Source organism: Onychostruthus taczanowskii, unplaced genomic scaffold (assembly GCF_017590055.1).
Source record: "Onychostruthus taczanowskii isolate IOZ18803 unplaced genomic scaffold, ASM1759005v1 scaffold17, whole genome shotgun sequence".
NCBI lineage: Eukaryota > Metazoa > Chordata > Aves > Passeriformes > Passeridae > Onychostruthus > Onychostruthus taczanowskii.
In genome coordinates, this window is record NW_024498906.1 from 12,249,345 (window position 1) to 12,271,559 (window position 22,215).

At 37.8% G+C, this 22,215-nt stretch overlaps 1 protein-coding gene across 5 annotated transcripts in view; it reads left to right on the forward strand.

The window, feature by feature from the left end:
• The window catches only part of TTC3 (tetratricopeptide repeat domain 3), a 51,875-nt gene that overhangs the window by 2,095 nt on the left and 27,565 nt on the right, over positions 1–22,215 (forward strand). For 3 of the 5 annotated variants that reach the window (XM_041400009.1, XM_041400011.1, XM_041400010.1), the window contains exons 3-16: positions 409–454; positions 1,902–2,034; positions 2,519–2,603; positions 3,420–3,473; positions 5,034–5,157; positions 5,383–5,468; positions 5,677–5,771; positions 8,164–8,226; positions 8,670–8,724; positions 9,367–9,529; positions 9,623–9,662; positions 10,515–10,638; positions 11,824–11,878; positions 21,103–21,163. In XM_041400009.1, coding sequence (XP_041255943.1) covers positions 409–454; positions 1,902–2,034; positions 2,519–2,603; positions 3,420–3,473; positions 5,034–5,157; positions 5,383–5,468; positions 5,677–5,771; positions 8,164–8,226; positions 8,670–8,724; positions 9,367–9,529; positions 9,623–9,662; positions 10,515–10,638; positions 11,824–11,878; positions 21,103–21,163 — 1,184 coding nt within the window. Of the gene's footprint in view, positions 1–408; positions 455–1,901; positions 2,035–2,518; positions 2,604–3,419; positions 3,474–5,033; positions 5,158–5,382; positions 5,469–5,676; positions 5,772–8,163; positions 8,227–8,669; positions 8,725–9,366; positions 9,530–9,622; positions 9,663–10,514; positions 10,639–11,823; positions 11,879–18,990; positions 19,118–21,102; positions 21,164–22,215 lie in introns of those variants that run through there. The other 2 variants (XM_041400012.1, XM_041400013.1) reach the window with 2 other exon arrangements.

Here is a 22,215-nt window from a genome sequence, read left to right on the forward strand (position 1 = left end):
CCTGTGGCTCCAGTTCCTGATGAATTTTCCCTGTCAGTGTCATGGTTCTACATAAGAATAATTTATGGAAATAATGTAAAAGCTTCTGTGTAATTGGCAGTCTGTAGAACCACTAAAAAGCTATACATGCCACTGAAAAACACATGTTAAACTTAACTGAAATTTAGTAAACTAACTACAATTTTAATAAATGTGAGTAAATTAAATTTTGATAGAAGTGAGTAAAGCTTTTCTTGTCCATTCATAACCATTAACCTATGGCCATTTTTTTAATGGGGATGCAGGTAAATATTCTTTTTTTCTCCAAACAAAATGCTTTCTTTGTTTGCTATTGGCTGTGCAATGTAATAAATGGTAAATAAGTAAATATATTACATATAAATATGTAAGTATTTTGTTTATCTTTAGCGTCATGGAGCCTCTGGACAGACAGTGCCTCCTAATCCTAAAACAGGTATGGAAACGAAACCAATATTCTTCCATTTCTTGGATCTTTGAATTGCTATTTAGTTTTACTTTTCCTTATTTTGCCTGAAAGTTGGTTCATTATTATTTTTTAGCAGAAGCATTGTTATATTCTGTTACCCTGGAACAATTCTCATCTGTTTCTCCTAAAATAACTTAAATATTCAGTAATATTTACATAAATGCAGGCAATGAATGCTGTGAGGATGGAGATTCAAGGCTGGTGGTTTTAGCTGTGTAGGTCTAAAAACAACTTCCATTTTTTGGGATTTTATTATTTTTTTTTTGCAGAGAAGGTTTTGCAGTAAGAATTAACCAAAAATTCCCAGTTGCAGAAGAACAGATGGCTCAAATTCAAAATTATATTTTCTTCACCACCCTCTAATTTGTGGGAATAAGCAGATAAACGGCCGTGGAAAGTGATTTTTGTTGTTGTTGTTGTTGTTGTTTTTGTTTTGTTTTGTTTTTTTTGTTTGTTTGTTTGTTTGTTTGTTTGTTGGTTTTTTTTTTGTGGGTGTGTATTTTTTGGTGGGTTGTTTCCTTTTTTTTCCATGTCTGTCTTTTCCTGACTCTCAGGTGAGGCTTCTCTGCTCTGAGAGTACCTGAAGCCACCCCAATAAACTTTTAATTTCCTCCAGAGGACTTGAAGCCACCTCAATGCCCCCATTTAATTTTTAATTCCCCTCCATCCCTCCCAGTTCTATCCACGTTCTGGGAATTGCAGGATGCTTTTGAGGACAAACCCTGATGCTTTTGTGCCCTCTTGCCCTGCTTAATTCAATTATTCTTGTCCAGAATAATTCATGGATACAGGTGGAAGAGGCTGATGTTTCCCTTCCAGCCCAGCAAGGAGAGGCTGCATTTATCCATTTTTATCTTAATTTATCCATTTTTATCTTAATTTATCCATTCACAATACAGGGGTGCAAAACCTTGGGTGCAAAACCTATCCATAATTCCATAAAAACCCCCTCTCCAAAACCCCCTCAATTACCAGGTGAGTTCAGAGTGTTCAGATTCCCTTGCTTTGGTTTGTCAGGAATACAGGCTGGAAATCATCCTGGATTTTAATTATTGGCACTTTGGAACGCCTGAATTCATCCTTTATTTTAATATTTATTGGTACTTTATAATGATTGATATTAATGTTTATTGGCACGTTGGAATTCATGAATTAATCCTTTATTTTCATATTTACTGATACTTTGGAATTCCTGAAATAATGATTGATTTTAATGTTTTCTGGCACTTTGGAATGCCTGAATTCATCCTTTATTTTAATATTTATTGGTCCTTTATAATGCCTGAAATAATGATTAATTTTAATATTTATTGGTACTTTGGAGTGCCTGAATTAATTCTTTATTTTAATGTTTATTGGAACTTTGGAATGCCTGAATTGTGCCCTGTAATTCCCATTTTTTTTGCCCTTCCAGGAGTTGATCCCTGTGAGGTGTGGTGCAGTCAGCCCGTGGAAAAACTAAGGGAATTTTGCAATGTGATGAAAATCAGAATCTTTTGGTGTGCACTCTTCACGAGGGAGAGCACGACCTTTGTGGATGAATTTTGGTGAGTGTCCACATTTTCCAAGGAGATTTCCCTCCAAATCATCCCACTTTTCCTTGTTCTGGTGAAAATTCCTTGGGTGCTTCCAGTAAGGCTCCAGCTGGTGCAGAAATGTTGGAGTTGGTTGAGGTCAAGTTCTTGAATCCACAGGAAATGAAAAGATTAAGATTGATTTTCTGAAGTTTGGAATCTTTGGGATTTTGGAGTTCGGAATCTTTGGGAATCTGAATTTTGGAATCTTTGGGAGTCTGGGAAGCTGAAATTTGGGAGGTATTTCAGTATTTTTGTAGATGCTGACATTTCAAAAGCAGCAAAACCTTTCCAGCTCTTCTTCTTTTAATTATTATTATTTTTCTCCTTCCTCCTCTGAAGGGTTGGACGTGAATTTTTAAACATTCTCAGATCTAATCCCTCTAAATATTCATAATTAAGAACCTCTAACAGCTTGGTGTTTGTCTAAATAATAATTCATTCTGGTTTCCAACAGCTTGGTGTTTCTGGACTGGAACACGAAGAAAGTCTTTGAGTTCAATGTTATGGAAGACCTTGCTGATTTAATTAAAAGAGTTGTTGTAAGTCCTGGATTTTGAATTTCAAATTTCTCCATTTTCAAATATATGTTCATTAAATCTGTCCCTTGAGCATCTCGGGGTTATATCCTGAATTAGACATTTCCTTTTGCTGAAGTGAAGACGTAATTATCAATGATTTGATAATTGGGTTGCAGCTTTCCAGAAAGAAATTGTGGCCTAGGCTTTATTCCAGGTGGGATAATTTAGGAAATATTTGCAGTCAGAAATGAAGTTGGTGGGTGAATGACTTAAATAATTTTTTTCCCCATCGTTCAAAAAATGATATTTTAAATTTGCTTTAGCTGACTTAAAACAGAAACAGAATGGTGGAGAGGAGGACGTGAGGAATTTGTTCCATTTGTTGTGGATTTTATTTTAAATTTAGGTAATAAAACATTTTTTACTTCATTTCTTGAAATTGTGTGTCCAACCCCAAGCTACATATTTTATTTTGTAAATTTAGGTGTATTTTATCTTATAAATATAGATATAACATATTTCTTATTTAATTTCTCTTCATTTTCTGGCTTGTACATCCAAGAGTAAAGTGGATTTGGAGGAGCAGATTTTGGGATGTCTCAGCTTTGGGTTTCTTTGGGATTTAGGGCTCAAAGGGGCAGAATTTCTTCAGCAGGAATTCTCTCTTCTCATTTATTTTTCAACAAAAATCTGGACTGCAGCTGCCCCAGTGATGCTGAATTCCAGCAGAACAGGAAATGTCACTGAGCTGAACCTGAGCAGGCAGAAATTCCAATTATCTCCTCTCAATAACTGATTTTTAAATTTTTTTTCTATTTTTTTTTATCCTTGTTCCAGAACATCCCACATTTCATCAGTGGCATCTTGAGGATTGGCAACGGAATAGAAAATGTGAGTTTCTGGAATTGTTTGGGAGATTCCCTGGAACTCCTCAGCCTCAAGGGCTTGGCACAGGCAGAGCTGGGAAATCTCCTGATCCATCTTTTTATTTACAGAATTCAGTTTCTGCTAGAACTGAGCTCGTTGCATTTTCTAGCTTTGGGAACTGTAAACTTTGGGCTGTGAAGATCCTGAATTTCCCTGGGTTTAATCTCTTTTTTCCCACTTGGAAACAACAACATCAATATTAACATCAATATAATAACACTACTATAATAACAATAATATTATTATTCATCAATAATGTTATAATGATTATTTGTTAATAATATGAATAATAAGCAACTCTTATTATCAATGTCCTTTAAGACTAATCATTTTATTCTTTTAACTACATTAGTTATATAAATAGAATTTATCATGAAATTGAGAAGTTTTTAAAATAGTTAAAATGCTCTAATTATTACTGCTAATTTGATAATTTGAGGAGAACTTTGGATTGTTTGAATGTTTCATTCTGATGTTTTTAATGTATTTGACACCCTGATTTGTGTGTTTTCTTAGAATTATCAGTAAATACTCTTACAGTGTTTAAAGGCACTTCACTAAATATAGGTTTTTCTCTGAAATTTAGTTTTGTTTGTAACAGTTGGTGACCTAGAAAATAAATAAAATAAACACCTAAAAAGTTTAGTAATACATTTTATAAATCTTCTAGTTTTTACAATAGCTAATCAAAATATCTGTTTTATCAAGAGCAGATAAATCACTTTAAAATCTTTACCTGCCATTAATAATAATCTTGATTTGGTTTTAATTATTATTCGAATTGTTATTTTTAACATTATAAAGATTACTTTTAGAAATTTATAATGTAAAAAAATTCTATTATTAGTGAAGGGTTTTTTTTTTCAAAGTGTTCTATTAAAATATGAGACTATACAATTATATATTTTCTCCTAGTATTATTTAAAAAAAATTAATAATACTGTACAGCAGTGTGTTTGTTTTCTAGGGCCAAAGGTAAAATAAAACCATTGAATTTAAAAACCAACATGGCAGGAGCAATAGGAAAACCAGAATAAACACAGCTGTGGATTCCCCAGCTGCTGTATTTTTAGGGATATTCCTGATTTTTTAATATTGTTTTTCAACAGCCATAAGTAGTATCTAAATCAAATTTTCGGGCGTTTACATTATTATTTTTTTAATAATTTCAGTCATCACAAGGAAGTTTCTAAATCACATTTGGGGGGGGGAGGTTATATTATTATTATTTAATAATTTCAGTCATCACAGGGAAGTTTCTAAATGAAATTTGAGAGTTTTTTATTATTTTCCAATCATTTCAGAAGCTTCTGAATGGAATTGTAGCATTTGAATTCTTCCTGTTGCAAGTCTGGTTTGATTTTGTGACTGTGCTGTGCTGGAGACCTCCAAATATTTGTATTTATTTGCTGTTGTCAGTTGAAAAATCAGCTGAACAGAGGCAGAGATAAGAGCTCCAACACTTTGCTTTGTCAATTAATGACTTTTTCTTGATTTTTCTCTATTTTTTCCCAATTCCAACAGGGTCTCTTCCACCTTGGAGAGGCCCTGGACTGGGTCAGGTGTGTGGGGGATGCCAACATCCTGCAGGACCTGGAGCAGCTGGGGGACTTTGGCAGGGCCATCCTTGCCATGTTTTTTTCTGAGTGTGAGTATGGACACTCCAGAAGGGCCAAAAATCAGAAAAAAAATCACTTTTGTCTCAGAAATCATGAAATAATTCCTGTTCTTATCTCCGTTCTGGGCTTCTCCAGTAGTAAATCATTAATTTGGATTGCTCCTGTTGCTGAATTTGTTGTGGGTTTGGGGGAGCAGAGCAGGATTTTTAGTGGGAATTGCTCACCCTCTGTGTTCTCCTGAATTTTGTCTCCAGGGAATCGTTACATCACCAGGGTGGCACTGGAGGATTGTGATTTAGTGGCAGAACTGAGAGCTCTGACCTGTGAGAGCTCCAGGAAGGTGAGAGAAGCTCTCAGGATGCATTTGGGTCATTTTTTGGAGGGTTTTGATTGTAAAAAAAAACCCCAGTTATCGAAGAGAAATATTTCAGAACCTTGAGTGTTTCATTCTGGCATCAAAAATTCCCTTTACTGCATGAAATAATGACCTTTACACTGCTGAATTTAATGAGTTTAGTGCATAAATTTGTTTTTTCCTGGTCCCACAGAAGAGTGAAGCCATGAAGCAGAGAGGAAATGCTGAATTTTCCCAGGGAGCCCTGGGCTGTGCCATCATGTCATACACCAAAGCCATTGAGTATTGGTAAGAACTGATCTCAACTTCTTCACTTTTCTCCTCATTTTGTGCAGTTTTGCATCAGCCATTTTAATTAGAGGCCAAATGAGACCTAATTTTTTTAAAAAAGCCCTATAACCCATTTTTATTCTATTTTTTTGCTGGTTTTTTTCTGCTCCAAAAGTCCTCTTAGGGCTTCAGATGACCAAGAGGAAGACGAGCAAGCCTGCAAGAAAATGAATTATTTTAATATGGATAATTTTAATCTTAGTTATTTTAATTTCAAAGGAATTATTTTAATAATTTAAAAATGATTTTAATTATTTGGTGTGGACATCCAAGAGCAACCACTTTGGGTGTTTGCCCTCGAAATGCTCTTGCAAATGTTGCCAGTATTTATCATAATTTATCTTTATTCCCATGATGCAAAAGGAATAAAGAACAAATATTTCACTGCCTGTTCTTGGCAGCTCTCAGGCTTTGTTTCCTTTTGAGATCTTTGTTCAATTTCTTCCCTAAAGGCATTTCCTGAAAGGCTCTGGAGACTTTCCTGGGCTCTTTAGAAGGGAGAAAGGGATGAACTGGGAATTTTTAGGATGTTTTTCCCCTTCCCTTGGAATGTCAGCAGGGTTGGTGTGTTCACCATTGGTGCTGTGCTCATGAAAATGCTGATTTTACTTCTCCTGGTGTCTCTGAAATACAGGAAAATTGATCAAATCCTACTTTCCACAAAACCCCATTGTGCAAAGAGTTGGATTTTTCATTTTGAGCTCTGTAGCTTTACACCTCTGCCCTGGAAAGGATCAGGATTTTTGATTTATTTACCTCCCTTTCATCTATGTCTCATCACGTTTAATTGAATCAAATTCAATTTAATCAATGAATTTCCAATATTTTGGGAATAAATCCATTTTAATCCCCATAAATGCCACATGGCAGGAGGGGGTTTGGTCCCAAATTCGAGCTGATTTCACCTTTCTTGCAAAAATTGTAGCAAGGGCAGAAAGGGAAGAGCAGAATTTGGCAGAAAAACAGCAAATCCTGGGGTGGGAAAGAGCACAGGGGGTCATATAATTTCCAGGAGCTGCAGAGTGAGCTGCTTTTTAAGAGCAGCCTGAGAATAATTTGAATTAATTGGAAGTTGCATTAATGGCCCCAAAACTTAAAAATGATCCCACAATTATCATGAACATTCCCATATACACCCATGGGATTTTCTGTGTGGAGTTTTTGCGTGCAGATCTGGTGAAAATCCCATTTTTTTTCCTTCTCCATAAGGTTTTCAGTAGGAATAGCCATCATTAACTAATTGGAAGTTGCATTAATGGTCCCAAAACTTACAAATGATTCCACAATTATAATGAACATTCCCATATACATGCATGGGGTTTTCTGTGTGGAGTTTTTGCAAGCAAATTGGTGAAAATTCAATTTTTTCTTCTTAAGGTTTTCAGCAGGAATAGCCATTATTAACTCGGAGCTGCTTTTTAAGAGCAGGCTAAGAATAATTAATTGAATTAATTGGAAGTTGCTCTAATGGCATCAAAATGTAAAAAGGATCCCACAATTTTCATGAACGTTCCCATATAAACCCATGGGGTTTTCTGTGTAGAGTTTTTGCAGGCAAATCTGGTAAAAATCCCATTTTTTTCCCCTTCTGCTTAGGGTTTTCAATAGGAATAGCCATTATTAGCTAATTGGAGTTGTATTAATGGCCCCAAAAGTTACAAATGATCCCACAATTACAGTGAATATTCCCGTGTGAACTCGCAGGGTTTTCTGTGTGGAGTTTTTGCAGGCAAATCTGGTGAAAATGCCATTTTTTTTTTTCCTTCTCCTTAAGGATTTCAGTAGGAATAGCCATTATTAACTAATTGGAAGTCACATTAATGGACCGAAAACTTAAAAATGATCCCACAATTATAATGAACATTCCCATGTAAACTCACAGAGTTTTATGTGTGGAGTTTCTGCAGGCAAATCTGGTGAAAAATCCCATTTTTTTCCTTCTCCTTAAGGTTTTCAGCAGGAATAGCCATCATTAACTAATTGGAAGTTGCATTAATGGCCCCAAAAGTTACAAATGATCCCACAATTTCAATGAACATTCCCATATACACCCACGGGGTTTTCTGTGTGGAGTTTTTGTAGGGAAATCTGGTGAAAATTCAGGGTTTTTTTTATTCTTAGGCTTTTCAGTGGGAATAGCCATTATTAACTAATTGGAAGTTGCATTAATGGCCCCAAAAACTTACAAATGATCCCACAGTTACAATGAACATTCCCATGTACACCCACGGGGTTTTCTGTGGGGAGTTTTTGCAGGCAAACCTGGTGAAAATCCCGTTTTTTTTCCTTCTCCTTAGGGTTTTCAGTAGGAATAGCCATCATTAACTGTGGATAATGTCATTTTTTCCAGCCCCACCAACCACCTGCTGTATGGGAACCGTGCTCTGTGCTTCATCCTCACCCGGCAGTACGGGTGAGTAACCCTGCACCCCTGGGCTCAGCTGCTTTCTAAACAGGGGGCATTTGGAATTCATGGCATTTTCTTAAAGCCCAAAACATCAAATTGGTTCTGGTTCTGTGGCTGCAGTTGTGGTTATGGATCCCCCATCCCTGGAGGTGTCCAAGGCCAGGGTGGATTTTTTTTTCTTGGAGCAGTGGAAGGTGTCCCTGCTCATTTTGGCGTGGAACTGGGTGAGGTTTAAGGTCTTTTCCCACCCAAACCATTTCCATAGCTTGGGGAAAAAAACCCAAACCATTCCATAGTTTCCATGTGAGCTGCTGTTTTATTCAATTTTTAATTTTTATATTCTCATTTATTGGATTTGTAGTTATGCTTTTTACACCAGCCTGGAGATTTTTTTTTCTTTTTTGAGCTATAAATAATAAATTCCTCTTCTTTCCCCTCCCTTCTCTCAGGAGAGCTGTTCTTGATGGAAAAAGAGCCATAGTTCTCAAGCCTGACTGGCCAAAGGTTAGTTTCTTGCACAGTCCAAAATCTTTTTTTTTTTTTTTTGGCATTTTAGAGCAAGATGAGAACCCAGAGCTGATTTTTAATGAATGGACACAGAGCTTTGTGGCCTGAGGATTCTTCCAAGTGCATTTTGCTTGGGGTTTTAGATTTAAAATGTTATTTTGAGGTGCCTGTCGGTGCTGGTACGAGGTGCTTGGCATGTGTAAAGACAGAAGAAAATGTTTTAGTATGTTTTGAGTTAACAGAATACTTTAAAATATAAATTTAGGTATATAGGAAAATCCTGGTTAATGGCCAACAGGTATTTCCCAATATTCCTGGCCTGAAGGAGAGTAAGTAAGAGATACTTAGAACATTGCAAAGTAGCTGAGATTAGAGAAGAAAAAGCAAATTTGCTCTTTTCCAAAGCAGAGAAAGCAAAAAAACACCCCAAATTTCCTTTTTTCCCAAAGCTCTCCCAGTGCCTTATCCCTGTTCCAGTTAAAATCTGATTTTTCACCAGCTGAGGGCAGTTCACTTGCTGGATTATACAAAATTTGCCTTTTTGCTGCTACTGCAGCAGGTTTGGCTGTTAAACCCTCCTCTCCTTTGTGTGGCTAAAACCTTGAAATCCTGATTTTTTAATTTTTTTTTTTGTCCTAGGGTCACTACCACTACTGCAAAGCCCTGGCCCTGCTGGGCAAGGCTGAGCTGGCGCTGGTGGCCAACGAGAGAGCCCAGGAGCTGTGCCAGAGCAGCCCAGAGGGGCTCAAGGAGCTCATCCAGCAGCAGGAGAAATTCAGGAAAACCTTCCAGGAGACCCATGGTAATCGCTGCTGGTTGCACACTCGGGGATTGGCTTGGGAACCCGATCGTTTTTGATTTTTAATGCCTTGTTTTTTTCTTTTTTTTTTTTTAGGTAATGAGCATAAACAGAAGGCAAGGAAGCCTGAGAAAAAGTAAGGGGTTTGTTTTGGGTGATTTTGGGGTGATTTTGGGGTGATTTTTATAATTGACTTTTGAGCGACTTTTGAGTGACTTTGATTTTTGAGTGACATTTATAATTGGTTTTTATAATTGATTTTTGAGTGTTTTTTATAATTGATTTTTGAGTGTTTTTTATAATTGATTTTTGAGTGCTTTTTATAATTGATTTTTGAGTGATTTTTTTTTAAAAACATTAGCAATGTTTTTTGGTTAGTTTTAAATTTATTTTTAATTGATTTTTAATTTTAATGATAAAAAATTTAATTTTTAATTTTTAAAAATTAATTTTTAAAACAATTATTTTTTTTTAAATAGTGTCTTTAATTTTTTTAGAATTAGCAGTGTTTAGGTGCTACATAATGTAGATATTGCATAAATTTTGTTGTCTGTCAGGAAATAAAAACGGAAGTCATAAATTGATTAGGAGTACTGAGCATTTCTATGAACTTAATAAACTTGAGTATCCAAAGCAGTGTGAGGCCAGGGTATTTTTAACAATTGATTGCCATTGTTAATTACTTAACTTCCAAATATATAAATTTAGTCATTCACTTCCAATTTTGGAGGAAACGGAGGTGTTTCTTCAAATTGTTTTATTATTTATTTAATGTTTTTATTTGTGGGTTTTTTTGCTGTTGCTGAATCTTTGCACAAGTTTGGACTGTGCAGTTTGAAGCTGTAAAAAAAGACTGATGAAATCCTTTACATCTGTTTATGGGATTACACACCTCTAAGAGGGGCAAGATGAATTTTTATTAATTTTCGTGTTCTATTTGTGTAAAACATGGAGAAAAGCCCAGGAATTCTCTCTTTTCCCACCTCAGAGACTGCACTTCCTCAAAATCTCCTCCCAGAATCTCCCAGGAGCAGAACGGAGCGGAAAAGGAGAGGAAGAGAAGCCAGGCTGAGCCCAAAGATGCCCATGGGGCTCCAAAGCAGGATGCCAAGGTGAGGCTGGGATTGCAGGAATTCCAGCTGGAATGCTGGGCCTGCACCTCTGCAATTCCTTCAGCCATTGTGCATTTTCCTGGGATATTTCCTTCCAAAGCCACCACAGAAATTGGGATTTTCAGGTGGTTGTTGGGAGGAGGAGATGGCCACTGGCGTGTTTGGACTTGGAATTTTTTAGATTTTATTTTTAAAATCTAAAACTGAAATGTAAATGATTATTTTTAAAATCTAAAAGTAAAATTTAAATTTTTCTATTTAAAATTAGCAAGAAGTAATTATTAATTTAAAGGGGTATTTGTGACATTTTTCTTGTCTTTGCTGTCATTATTTTAAGATAATCAGTTATAATCTATATGTTATAATATATATTTATTATAGATAATACACATTATGAATATATATATTAAATATAAATATATAATATATATTTATATATTAAATATAAATATATATTATAAATGTATACTCTGTTTTATATTATATATAACATATATCTTGTTATTGAATATTATATAGTATATAATACTATATGTTATATATACTATTATATATATAAATATATCATAATATATTATTATATATAAATATATAATAATATATATTCCTATTTATACATATTTTTTTATATGTAATTTGCATATTATAATTTAGCCCGTGAATTGCACCATAAAAAAGCTGCATGATGCAGAAAATGCAGAATAATTCGAATTTTGAGCCAGGGCAGCTCCAGCAGAGCTGTTTGTGCTGCCAGAGCAGGGGGAGGGCCCCGGGCAGTGACGTGGCCCTGGGAAAACGAAACCAGAGCAGGAGGGCAGGAAATGGAAATTTTGGAGTTTGTTGGCAGAGAAAAACAGGCTGGGGAAAACCCCAGAAGGGCTCAGGGCTTTCCTGTTGTTTTCTCCTGAAAATCTCTCTGCAGGTCTGTGAGTTTGGCTTCCCCCAGGGGGAATAGTTCTGTGTCAGATCTGTGGATAATAGAAATTGAGGCAAACTTGGGAGGAAAATCGTTAAAGAAGCACTTTGATTAATGAAATCAATTTTTTTTTTTTTGCCTCTTGATTAGGAGCACAATGCAGCACGTTTTCATATCTTTAGTTGCTGAGGGGTTTGGGGTTTTGGCTTTGTTTAAATCCAGTCAGGGAGGTGGATTTGGGGTTTGTAATCTGATATTTTTGCCATCAGGTGACTGAGCCCCACAGAACAGAAGGCAAAGGTTCCACGCTGGAGCAGCCTCAGAGTGAGTTTTTCTTTTGTTTTTTACCAAGTCTGAGCCACTTCTTCCTCTGCTGCTGCCATAATTAATGACCAGAAGTTAATTTCCTGCCATTTCCACAACAATAAGCAATTGACTTTTACTTCTTCCTTAGACACTTTTCTATTTCTGTGTTAATTCCTCGATGCTTCTGCAGTTTGAATCTCCTTGACTGAATTCAGGGCTGAAACTGGAATTAAAGAGTAAAATCTGAGCCACAGGCTGGAATTGCTTTCCCTCCTCCTGAGCCAGGATGTGAATTAAAGAGCAATCTGTATTTCAATATTTACAATTAATTTGTGGTTAGTAAATGCTCCATCAGAAAATAATTCTGCAGGTAAAGAGGGAAGAGGCCACAAAATATTTGGCAGAGTGAGTTTTTAGCTGCAGACTTGGGAGAGTTGTGTGGTTTCTTGCTCATGTTTGGGGTTTTTTTAATGAATAAATCATTTTACGGAGAGAACTCCCAGCCCCAAAAGCTCCCCCAGTGCCAGAGCTGCTTTTCTGCACTGAAAGTGAAGTTCAGGCAGTTCTGAGCTTCAAAGGGAAATCCTTTCCTAATTTTTCCTGGGGGTTTTTACCACCTCCTCTCGCTTGTCTGAAGCCTTTGGTGCCCCATTCCTGGAATATTTAAATACCTGAGGAGGTGGCAAAGCACAGAGCACTTGAAAATTGGATTTTAGGAAAGCACTGAAGGTGTATTAGGAAATATTATTTTTAAAAGAGCAGGAGGAGGATCCTGATCTTGGGAGCTTTGTGAACACCTTGAAGGATTAAAGGATTTCTTGGGAGGTGGAAAAGGCTGCACAGGAAATCCCAAGAGGTTTTTGTTGGGAAGATGTCAGGTAGTAAAGGAGGAAAAAAAAAAAAGAAAACTTTCTTTTCTGAAGACAGGCTGGGAGAGTAGGGATTGTTCAGCCTGGAGAAGATTTTGGGGAGAGCTTGGAGTCCCTAAAGGGGCTCCAGGAGAGGGACAGGGGATGGAGGGACAGGACACAGGGAGTGGCTTCAGAGTAGGATTTGATGGGATATTCGGCAGGAATTGTCCCCTGGGGGGGTGAGGAACTCCTGGCTTTCTAAATCCCTTCTCCAGGAGGAATCTGGGTGTGACTGGTTCCAGGTTTAGATCCAGACTGGCCTCTGGTTTATGCCCAAGGTTTATTGGGTGGGATTGATCCTTTCTGGGAGTTTGTCCCTCAGGATTAAGGATGGCAAACCCAGGGAATTCATACAGGTGAAATAAATGCTGGATTTCAGGTGATGGAGATAAGAGAAGGGGATTTGAATCAATCTATTACACAATGAAAGTGGTAATAACCTGTGGGAAATTTTAGAAGGAATTAAAGATGGGACCTCTGATTTATTTTTGATGATGTGGTTTATTTTTCTTATCTTCTGCATAGGCAGGAAGGGTGAGATCAGCTCACATCTTCACTGCATGGTTCAGGTCCCAAGACCCTTAGTTAGAAGACTTTTAAGGAGTTATTAACCCATAAAACACTGCTAACAAGGATATTTATGTTTTTGACCCAATCCTTAAATATTTCATCTTCTGGACCCATGTTACAGTGTGAGCTTTCTTAGCCAATCATGTTCTGACACACAAACCCACAGTGCTGCATTCTGAACTCCTTGTTTACCTCTGGAACTACTTTTATTTTTATATCTTAAACTCTAAACTTTCCTTTCCTTATCTCAACATGTCTCTGCTTTAAACTACAAATCCACATTCTCCCTTCCAGCATCTCAGTTTGGGAGCCTTTTCCAAGGTCTCAGATGAAATCCTGGGTTTCATTCTAAGCTTTGGCTTCCAGGCCCAAAGTTCTGAGAGTTCCCTGCATTTCAGATTCCAGCATAACTGATACTTCGGTGCATTGTTTGTTCAAGCAATACTTTAATAATGAAGCAATATTTAATAATGATTATTTTTTAGCCTGGAGAAGAGAAGGCTCCAGGGTGACCTTAAATCCCCTTCCAGCACTAGTTAAAAGAGATTAATACAGCATAACTTTCCAACATAGCACATACAGTATTCATTTTAATATTTGTGAAGAGCCAATCATATAATATGCATTTTTCACATATACTATTTCAGGGAGACTAGGAATGTGTACTACAGTGATGAGGTTACAATCACATACACAAACTTCTGCATATAACAGCATCTCTTGCTTGCAGAGTTTAATGGGATTTTCTTTTTCCAGTAAACCTGTCTGATTGAATCTTCTTAAAATCTAGGTTTAATTTTCAAAGTTCCCTTTGCTGTTGCCAAAGGCATCCTGTTATCAAATCTCTGATGTTAACCAGGTCCAAAGTCCATCATGTGTCTTGTGTCCCCCAACATTCCAACAGTAAAATAAATCCTGGATTTCAGTTGATGGAGATAATGATTAGAAAAAGGGATTTTAATCAATCTATTACACAATGGAAGTGGTTATGACTGGTACTTCAGTACATTGTTTGTTCAAGCAATACTTTTATAATGATTGTTTTTTAACCTGGAGAAGAGGAGGCTCCAGGGAGAGCTGAGAGCCCCTCCAGAGTGTTTTTTAACCTGGAGAAGAGGAGGCTCCAGGGAGAGCTGAGAGCCCCTCCAGAGCCTGAGGGGGCTCCAGGAGAGCTGGAGAGGGACTGGGGACAAGGGATGGAGGGACAGGACCCAGGGAATGGCCTTGAGCTGGAGAAGGTGATGCTGAAACCAGCCAAACCCAAACTTTCCAACCCAGCCTGAAGCAGTAAAATTCAGCCATTCCTCATCCTCAGTGCTGAACACACCCAGAGCCTCAACTCCACTTTCCTGGAATTCATTTCTGTGGAGTTTGCTGTGGGTCTTGGGTCTTCAGAGAGACAGGAGCAGCTCTTGGTTGTAGTAAAGTTGTTTTTTGCATGAGTTCCTCAGTCTTGAAGGCAGAGAGTTCTAAGTGAGTTCTTCTAAGTTAGAAGATGCAGCTGGCAGTGTTATTCTGTTACTATTTGTTAAGGGTAGGGCAGTTGTTTTCTGGTAATTGAGCAGTTTTCTTTATCTTTTCTGCAGATAATCTTCTTTTTAGAAAGGTGTCTTTTTACTAGGCTATTGAGCTTCACTGCATAACTGATAAAATTACATTATTTTATTGTGAGATGCTCCACCCAGAGGGAAGAACTAAGCATTTTTGCTTAAATATAATCAGAGATTTAGAGCACCACAGTCAGCCTTTTCTTACTAAATTCTCAGAAGAGCAGCTGTTTTCTCTGCTAGAATCCCAGAAGAAGACCAGGCTTATCTACACTACCACTAGATCTTCAGATGAAAACTACACTTTTCTACAAGATAACTGCTTTAACAAAACTCCATCTGTCACTCTTAAGAAAACTGCAGCTACTATTTAATCAGACTGCTGCTAACATTTTGACTAACAGGGTGTCAGGTTGTATTTTAACTCTTAGTGTTGTTTTGTATTACTGCATTTTTAATTTTATTTTTATTTTCTTCCCTAGTAGAGAACCGTTATTCCTGCTTCCCATAGCTTTGTCTGAGAGCCCCTTAATTTCAAAATTACAATAATTTGGAAAGAGGAGGTTTACATTTTCCATTTTAGGGGAAGCTCCTGCTTTCCTTAGCATTCACCTGGCTTTTCAAACCAAGGCAGTGTAAAAGTCTGTGCTAAAGCTTTCTGGCATAGAGCCCCAAGCAGAGGCAGAAGTAAAAGCTCTCACAGAGTCCCAGGCCGAAGCAACAGCCCCACACCTTTCTTCTTCTTGTGATGATGATGATGAAGAAGAGAGCAAGAAAGAGCGAGCAGGAACAGCCTTCTTCTTCTTCTGATGCCTTGAGAAGGGTGACCCAGAGCAGGGATTAAACAGTTACAGAATAAAGCAGGGATTCATTAAAAGCCTCCATGGATGCACCTTGGGCAGCACAAGAGCCCAGCCAGGGCTGCACCCAAGATGAACCCAAATGGTCCCAAAATGCACGAGCGCTCATGGGGTCTCTCCCTGGGATCAGCTCTGCTCCATGTGCACATTGCAGTTCAGTGTCCAATTCCAGCTCAGCCCCTGCACTCCCATCCTGCTTGTTTTTCTCTCTCCAGCCCATGGGGTTTGTGCTCCTGGGCTGAGATTTGGATCATTTGTCCTTGGTGCCCAGCTGGAGCAGGAATTGTTTTGTCTCCCTGCTCTGTGCACAGAGCTCACCATCCCATAATATGAAGCTCAGTCCCACACACTGAAGCAGCACAGAATGTGAAAAATAGAAAAGCTCAAACCTGAGGCATCACTTTCTTCTTCTTGTCCTATTGTTCTTCTTTTTGTTGGTGGTTGTCCACACCCCATTACAGAGGTTTTTATACATAAACCAGCCAATCAGCTAAAACCACAAATCTAAAACATTCACAATCTGAACTTGACTCTGATGTACAAAAGTGATAGGGAAGTAGTGTCAGTTCTTATCTAAATTAGTTTTATCTATTCACACATACAGCTTTTTCTGTTTGCATGAATAATTCTGTCTAAAGAAGCAAGCAAGTTTCTGCTGTGGTTTTGTTATGTCTGGAGCTAAAACTGAGTTTTAAACTAGGCCTTAAGGCTTTTACTAGCTAGTTTTTTAAGGCACTTAAGAACTTTACTGCTAAGTAAAATAAGTAGTAGTAAGTGGTAATTTTAAGAAACTTTACTGCTAGTTTCTTAAGGCACTTAAGATATATTTCTGCTTACTTAAAACTTGAACTTACACTTCTACTTCATCTTGTTATATTTGCCCAGTTATCCAATCAAAAAAAAACCCAAACAAAATTAAATGTAACAGCCGTCTTAATTAAGTAGCTTTAATATATATAAAATTGAATGCACTCGAGATATTGACAATATAGTTTGGTTAAAATAAGGAATAATTTGGTTCTGATAATAATTAGTGCATAGGCAAAAATAACCGCGCGGGATGCGGAGTGCAGGGCTTGACCCCCCTCACTTGTCACCCCACTTGTCACCTCACGTACAAGCTTACCAAGCCAAAATTCCCCTTTTTATGCTGTATGTCATTACTGAAATAAATAGGGCAGGAGATCTTTCTCCTTTCTTAATGCCTTTATTAAAAACCAGCTCAGGTGGGGAGAACCGACGGGTCGCGCCACGCCGCCGCTGCTCCCAGGAGTGGCAGGGAGGAGGATGATGATGATGATGCAGCTTTGTCCCCTGGTCTGCAGGCAGAGCTGAGGATTCCATCATCATGAGAGCACCAGGAGATTCCCCCTTTTCAGTTTGATATTCGAGGTCCTCTTTCTAGTCGACCTCCTTTTAGGTGAGGGTGAGAGGTAAAAAGGATCACAGCAGACGCTGGATTCAGTTCCTCACCTCTGGACATCACTTAGCTCTCTTGATTCCACGGTGGCTCGTTGTTTTAGGGGTTTTTCCTGCTAGATTTGGGGAGGGGCTTCCTCATCTGCACGCCAGCTCTGATGTCACCTTCCCCCTGTCACCTCCCCCACTACCTGCAGTCTCCGGTGTCATCCTCCAGGAAGCAGCAGGGGGACAATTGGGCTGATTTCCAACATTAACAGGTCATTGAAGAAAAGCTATTAACAGCAGGTGATTACAACATGAAGTTACTAACAGCTATTGGTTTAACTTGTTAACTATGCCACTTAAAAAAAATGGAGAACTTTCCTACTCCTAACAATGACCATCTCCTCCCATTTTTGATGGTCACACTTGTCTCTCCACCCTCATCGTCACCTTCATCACGCATGCCCCGCCATTCTTTTAGGGGCTCGTGCCACTCTTTGGGGTCTCCTTTGAGGAAGGCCTCTCCTCTTCCTCGGAGTCCTGTAGTTCACCTTTTGGATTACACATGTGCACCAAGCTGGTATAACATCAGCCAAAGCTAATATAATACAAGCCAATATTATGTTCTAGCATCAAAGCAATAAATCTCATATAATTAACATTTTCCTGGATGTCCAACCAAATTCTCCTCTCTTCCAACTAAATTTAGTAATAGTTATCTCTTGCTTCTTCCTGTTCTGAACATCTGCAGGAGAAGCAGGGGGGGAACAAAACCCTCCTCTCCCTTTCTTTCTTGGCATTACACCTTTAACTGTTTCATTATTTCTAAATATTAATTACTGTATCAATATTGATTGCTGTTTCAATTTTGTCAGCACATATCGTACCTATTTACCACAATCTCCATGTGGCTTAATAGATCTTAATTTCTCTAAAGCCTTAACTTCAACCCCTGCATTCATTCCTCTGTCTGAGGAGCTGAGGGATACTTGCATTCCATCACATTTCCAGGCATCCACCTCTTCCTGGAGCTCCTTTCATAGCCCTGGAGAATCATCTGAAGGTTTCTCTGGGGCTCTATCCACTGAGAGCCCCCAATATTTGCGGTTTCCTTTCCTGAGCTCCTCTTTGGGTGTGTGCTGGTGTTTCTGGGTAGGTAATTTTGCCCCAGCCCCTCTGTATTCCTCATTATCTGTTCCCCCCCAGTTCCCAGCTGTGCTCAGCATCCTCTGTGCCTCTCTGACATCCTTTTATCTCCTTTGCAAGTTGGGCTCTGAGCCCTTATCACCCAACTTCAGGGGGACTGAAAATTTCCCTTCTCCCTGCTGGGTGTCAGAGGACAGGCACTGACAGAGGATGAAATTGGGCATTGAATTTGAAATTCTTCCCTGGCAGGGTGGGGTGGCACAGAGAGGGCGGGGAAAGGGCAGGGTGGCTGATTTATGGAGGAATTGAGGAAGAGAGAGGGACAATTCTGGGACAGATATCTGAGTTCTTGGCCAAACACCACGGAACGTGTTGGCTGCAGTAATTTCACCCAACTTGTGTTCATGCCATGTTTCTTCTTTATTTGCACTGCTTTATTTTCACTTTCTGTTCTCCCTTCCTCCTCCCCCTGGTTTTGTAGAGCAAAATATTTGATTTGAAAGGAGGAGGAGGCTCCCAGTGACTGGCTGGCCCCAGTTTGCTGTGGGTGGGGGAGGAAGAGCTTTTTTTTTTTTTTTTTTCCTTTGCCTTTGTTCACTGAACTTGTAGGAGTTTTAATGGAAAAGAACTTAATGCCACATTATATTATGGTAAAGTTGTTGGCCTTTTTGATTTATTTTTCCTGCTACTTCCTATTTTTGGTCTTCATGTACTGTTTCTTTGAGCTCGTGTATATTTTTATTAAATATCTTTGGTCGCTCCTAATGGAAAGTGCTAAGAAAAGTAATACTACTTCTAATATTTTTAAGTGTTTGTGGGGTAAGTAAATGATGTTTTCTGTGGAATTAATACATTTACTTAAGTACTTTAATTGTAAATCAGCTGGTTTTCCTTGTTAACCTTGTTTTAGAAGCTTTTTTATTTCAATTGAAAGCAGCATTTGAAGTTGGGTTTTGTAGGGGAGGAGTTGTTTCTATGGGAGTTGTTGCTGCAGTAATTTTTGTTGAATGGCTTTTGAAATTGGATAAAATAATGCTGATTGATTTCTTCCTTCCATGCTGAGGTGGTTTCTCTTCTCTTCACTAAGATTTTGTTGTGAATTAGCTTGGTTCCTTAAGGGAAAGCAACACACAAAATGAAGAAAAAGTGAAATATCTCAGTCTTTAGATGGTTAAATGACGATGTGCTGCTGGTGTTTCCAGGCTTTCAGAAGGATTCTGATTTTCCATCATTCCAGTAGCTCTATTTAGAGGAATTTGTGGGGATTTTTAGCCTAGCTTTGGAGTTCCCCTGAGTTCCAGCAGCCATCCACTCAAGGAGTGGTCCATGAAGTAACTCCGAACATGTTCAGTCCTAGACTCCTGATTTCTGCGCTGACTCATTTAAGTTGCGGGTCATTAAGGAGCTTTTCATGAGAAATTGCTGCTGGCAGGAGGCTTTGGGTGCCCCTGGGCAGGATTTAGCTGAGGAATGCTCCTGGGCCACCTCCCCTGCCCGCAGGGAGAGCTCAGGGCTGCCTTGGATTGTTCCACAGTCGCTGTGGCTTTCGCTGTTTTCTGTTTGAAACACTCTGAGAATCATTTTTAAGCACAGACGGTTGCTAAAGTTTCACCTACAACTGAAGTTGAGTTATTCACCTACAAGTGAATAACTCCTCCTCCTATTTTCAAATCTGATTTTCTGGCAGTTCAGCAGGACGATCACCCAGTGCCCGGGAGTTTCAATCCAGGTGCTGCATTGTTTTCCTGCGGGTGCGTCCAATTAAAAAAAGATGATTTTGCAGTTAATGGCAGGAATTCCTGGGTTTGTCATCACAACAAAGCCTTAAAGCGCATTTTCTCCTTCCTTGTTGCTCAGGAATTGTTCCCTCAGTCACTGTTCCACAGCAGCGTTGGATCTCTGGAGTTTTGAAGTGCTCCTGTGAATTCTGTGTCAAGTCTTTGATGAGAAATTTGAGAGTTAAAAGTGAATTGGTCTCACCTGATAAAAAAATTTTATCTCACCTGATAAAAAAAAAAAATCCTTCCTTGTTTTTGGCATCCAGTATTTCCACTTTGACTTATTTGTCTGTCTCTGTTTATTTCCATTTGCGATTGACAAGGATTAAATTTGACTTTAATTTGGGGATTTTGAAGCAAAAAATTCATCCTCATCGTTTTTTTCCAGAGAAACTTGGACTTCGATACGGATCTGTCATTCCCTTTGAAAATTCTGATTGATCACTAATAGTATAAGAAAAGAAAAACCCCAAACATTTTTAATATAAAATATTGCATGATACTATTTTATAATACATTACCTAATGTATGCAGTCTAATATACAATACATAGTTATATAAGAATTAAAAATATATATTTTTCTGGTATATATATTAGAAATACATCTAATATATAAGTAATATATATAATATATATGTATAAACTGGTTTTTATATATATAAAACCTGTTCTTTTATAGGACAGACTGATTTCTTTAGCCTGGAGTCCACTTTAATAATCAGAATTTTGTGATTATTTAACCAGAATTTTGTGATTAAAATCCTGCAATCCTACAGGATTGTATGATTCCTCTATTTGTTTGAAATCTCTCCCCTTTAGGATTTTTTTAATCCTATCTACTATTGAACTAAAACTAAAATCAAATTCATGGTATGAACACTTTTTGTTGGTGTTAGTTTTGACCTTGTCAGTTTTTAAGATTTGCATTTCACAGAGCCAAATGTGAGTTCCAGGTGCATTTTTTTGTTTGCTCGTTTTAGGTAATGATCATTTTGTTTAAAATCCTTTTTTTTTCCTCTTTACAGACCAAAGTCAGCAAAACAAACGAAAGCCAAAAACCAAAACTTGTGACTATGAAAAAATGAGGTAAGAAATACTATTTATTTAAAAATTTATTCTTATTTTGAGCTATTTTATGTAAAATTAATACAACTTGGATTTGCTGCCTGCTCCTTGCTAATGGCTTTGTGTAATTTTTTACATCCCAGTAGTGGATAAAGTCCCCAAAATTCCAATTTTTCCACAGTTATTACTTGAAAACTGAAAATCTTCAGCTGAATTTTTGCAGATGAAGGCATAATTTGAATATTTGCTGTTAAAGCAGAGAGGGGGGACAGGAGTTTTGTTTCAGTTGTTACATCCAAAGTTACAGCAATAATTGTAACTCTTACCTCATTTCCAAGGCCTCCTTGCACCAAATAATTGTTCAGACTCCTCTGACACTCCCTGAGCTCAGGAAAAAAATGAAATCTGGTTTTATAAGCTTTATTTTAGGAAAGAACTTTGCTTGGAGTCCTTTAGTTGTTTGTTGGCTCCAATTTCCAATCAAAAGTCTGATTTTAAGGCCAAGGATGCTTCTGTGGAAGAGGAATGTGAATGGTTGGACTTGGGGCTAAAATTCAGTTAATTCAGGTAAAACTATAGATTTTATAATATTACATACTTATATTTATATGTTAAATATTTATTAATATAGAATTATATATTAAATATTCTATTTATGCAATATTTATGCTTGCACTTAAAACAGAATTTATCAGAGGAAATGATTCAATATTTCCAGTAGTGCTGGGGCCACCAGGCTCTGGAGATTTGTGTTGTGTTTGGGATGGCTCAAAACACGAGGGTGCAGCAAAATGAGATTTTTAGTTTATGGAAATAGGGAAGTTTCCATTCAAGAGAATTTTTCCAAGGCAGATTTCAGGTTTCTTTAGAAAACCTGATAATTCCCAGTCCTAATCTAAGTGTGACCACAACCCCAGATTTCTTTTAATCAGTATTTATTTCAGTACAATCCTGTTGTTCTTCTATAATTTTTTGAGTACCAGTGTAGGTAGAAAAATTGAAATTTTGCCACAGGAGAGGTCATGAAACTGAATTATCAGTGGCTTCCTTTTCCTTTCACTTAATGGAGGGGG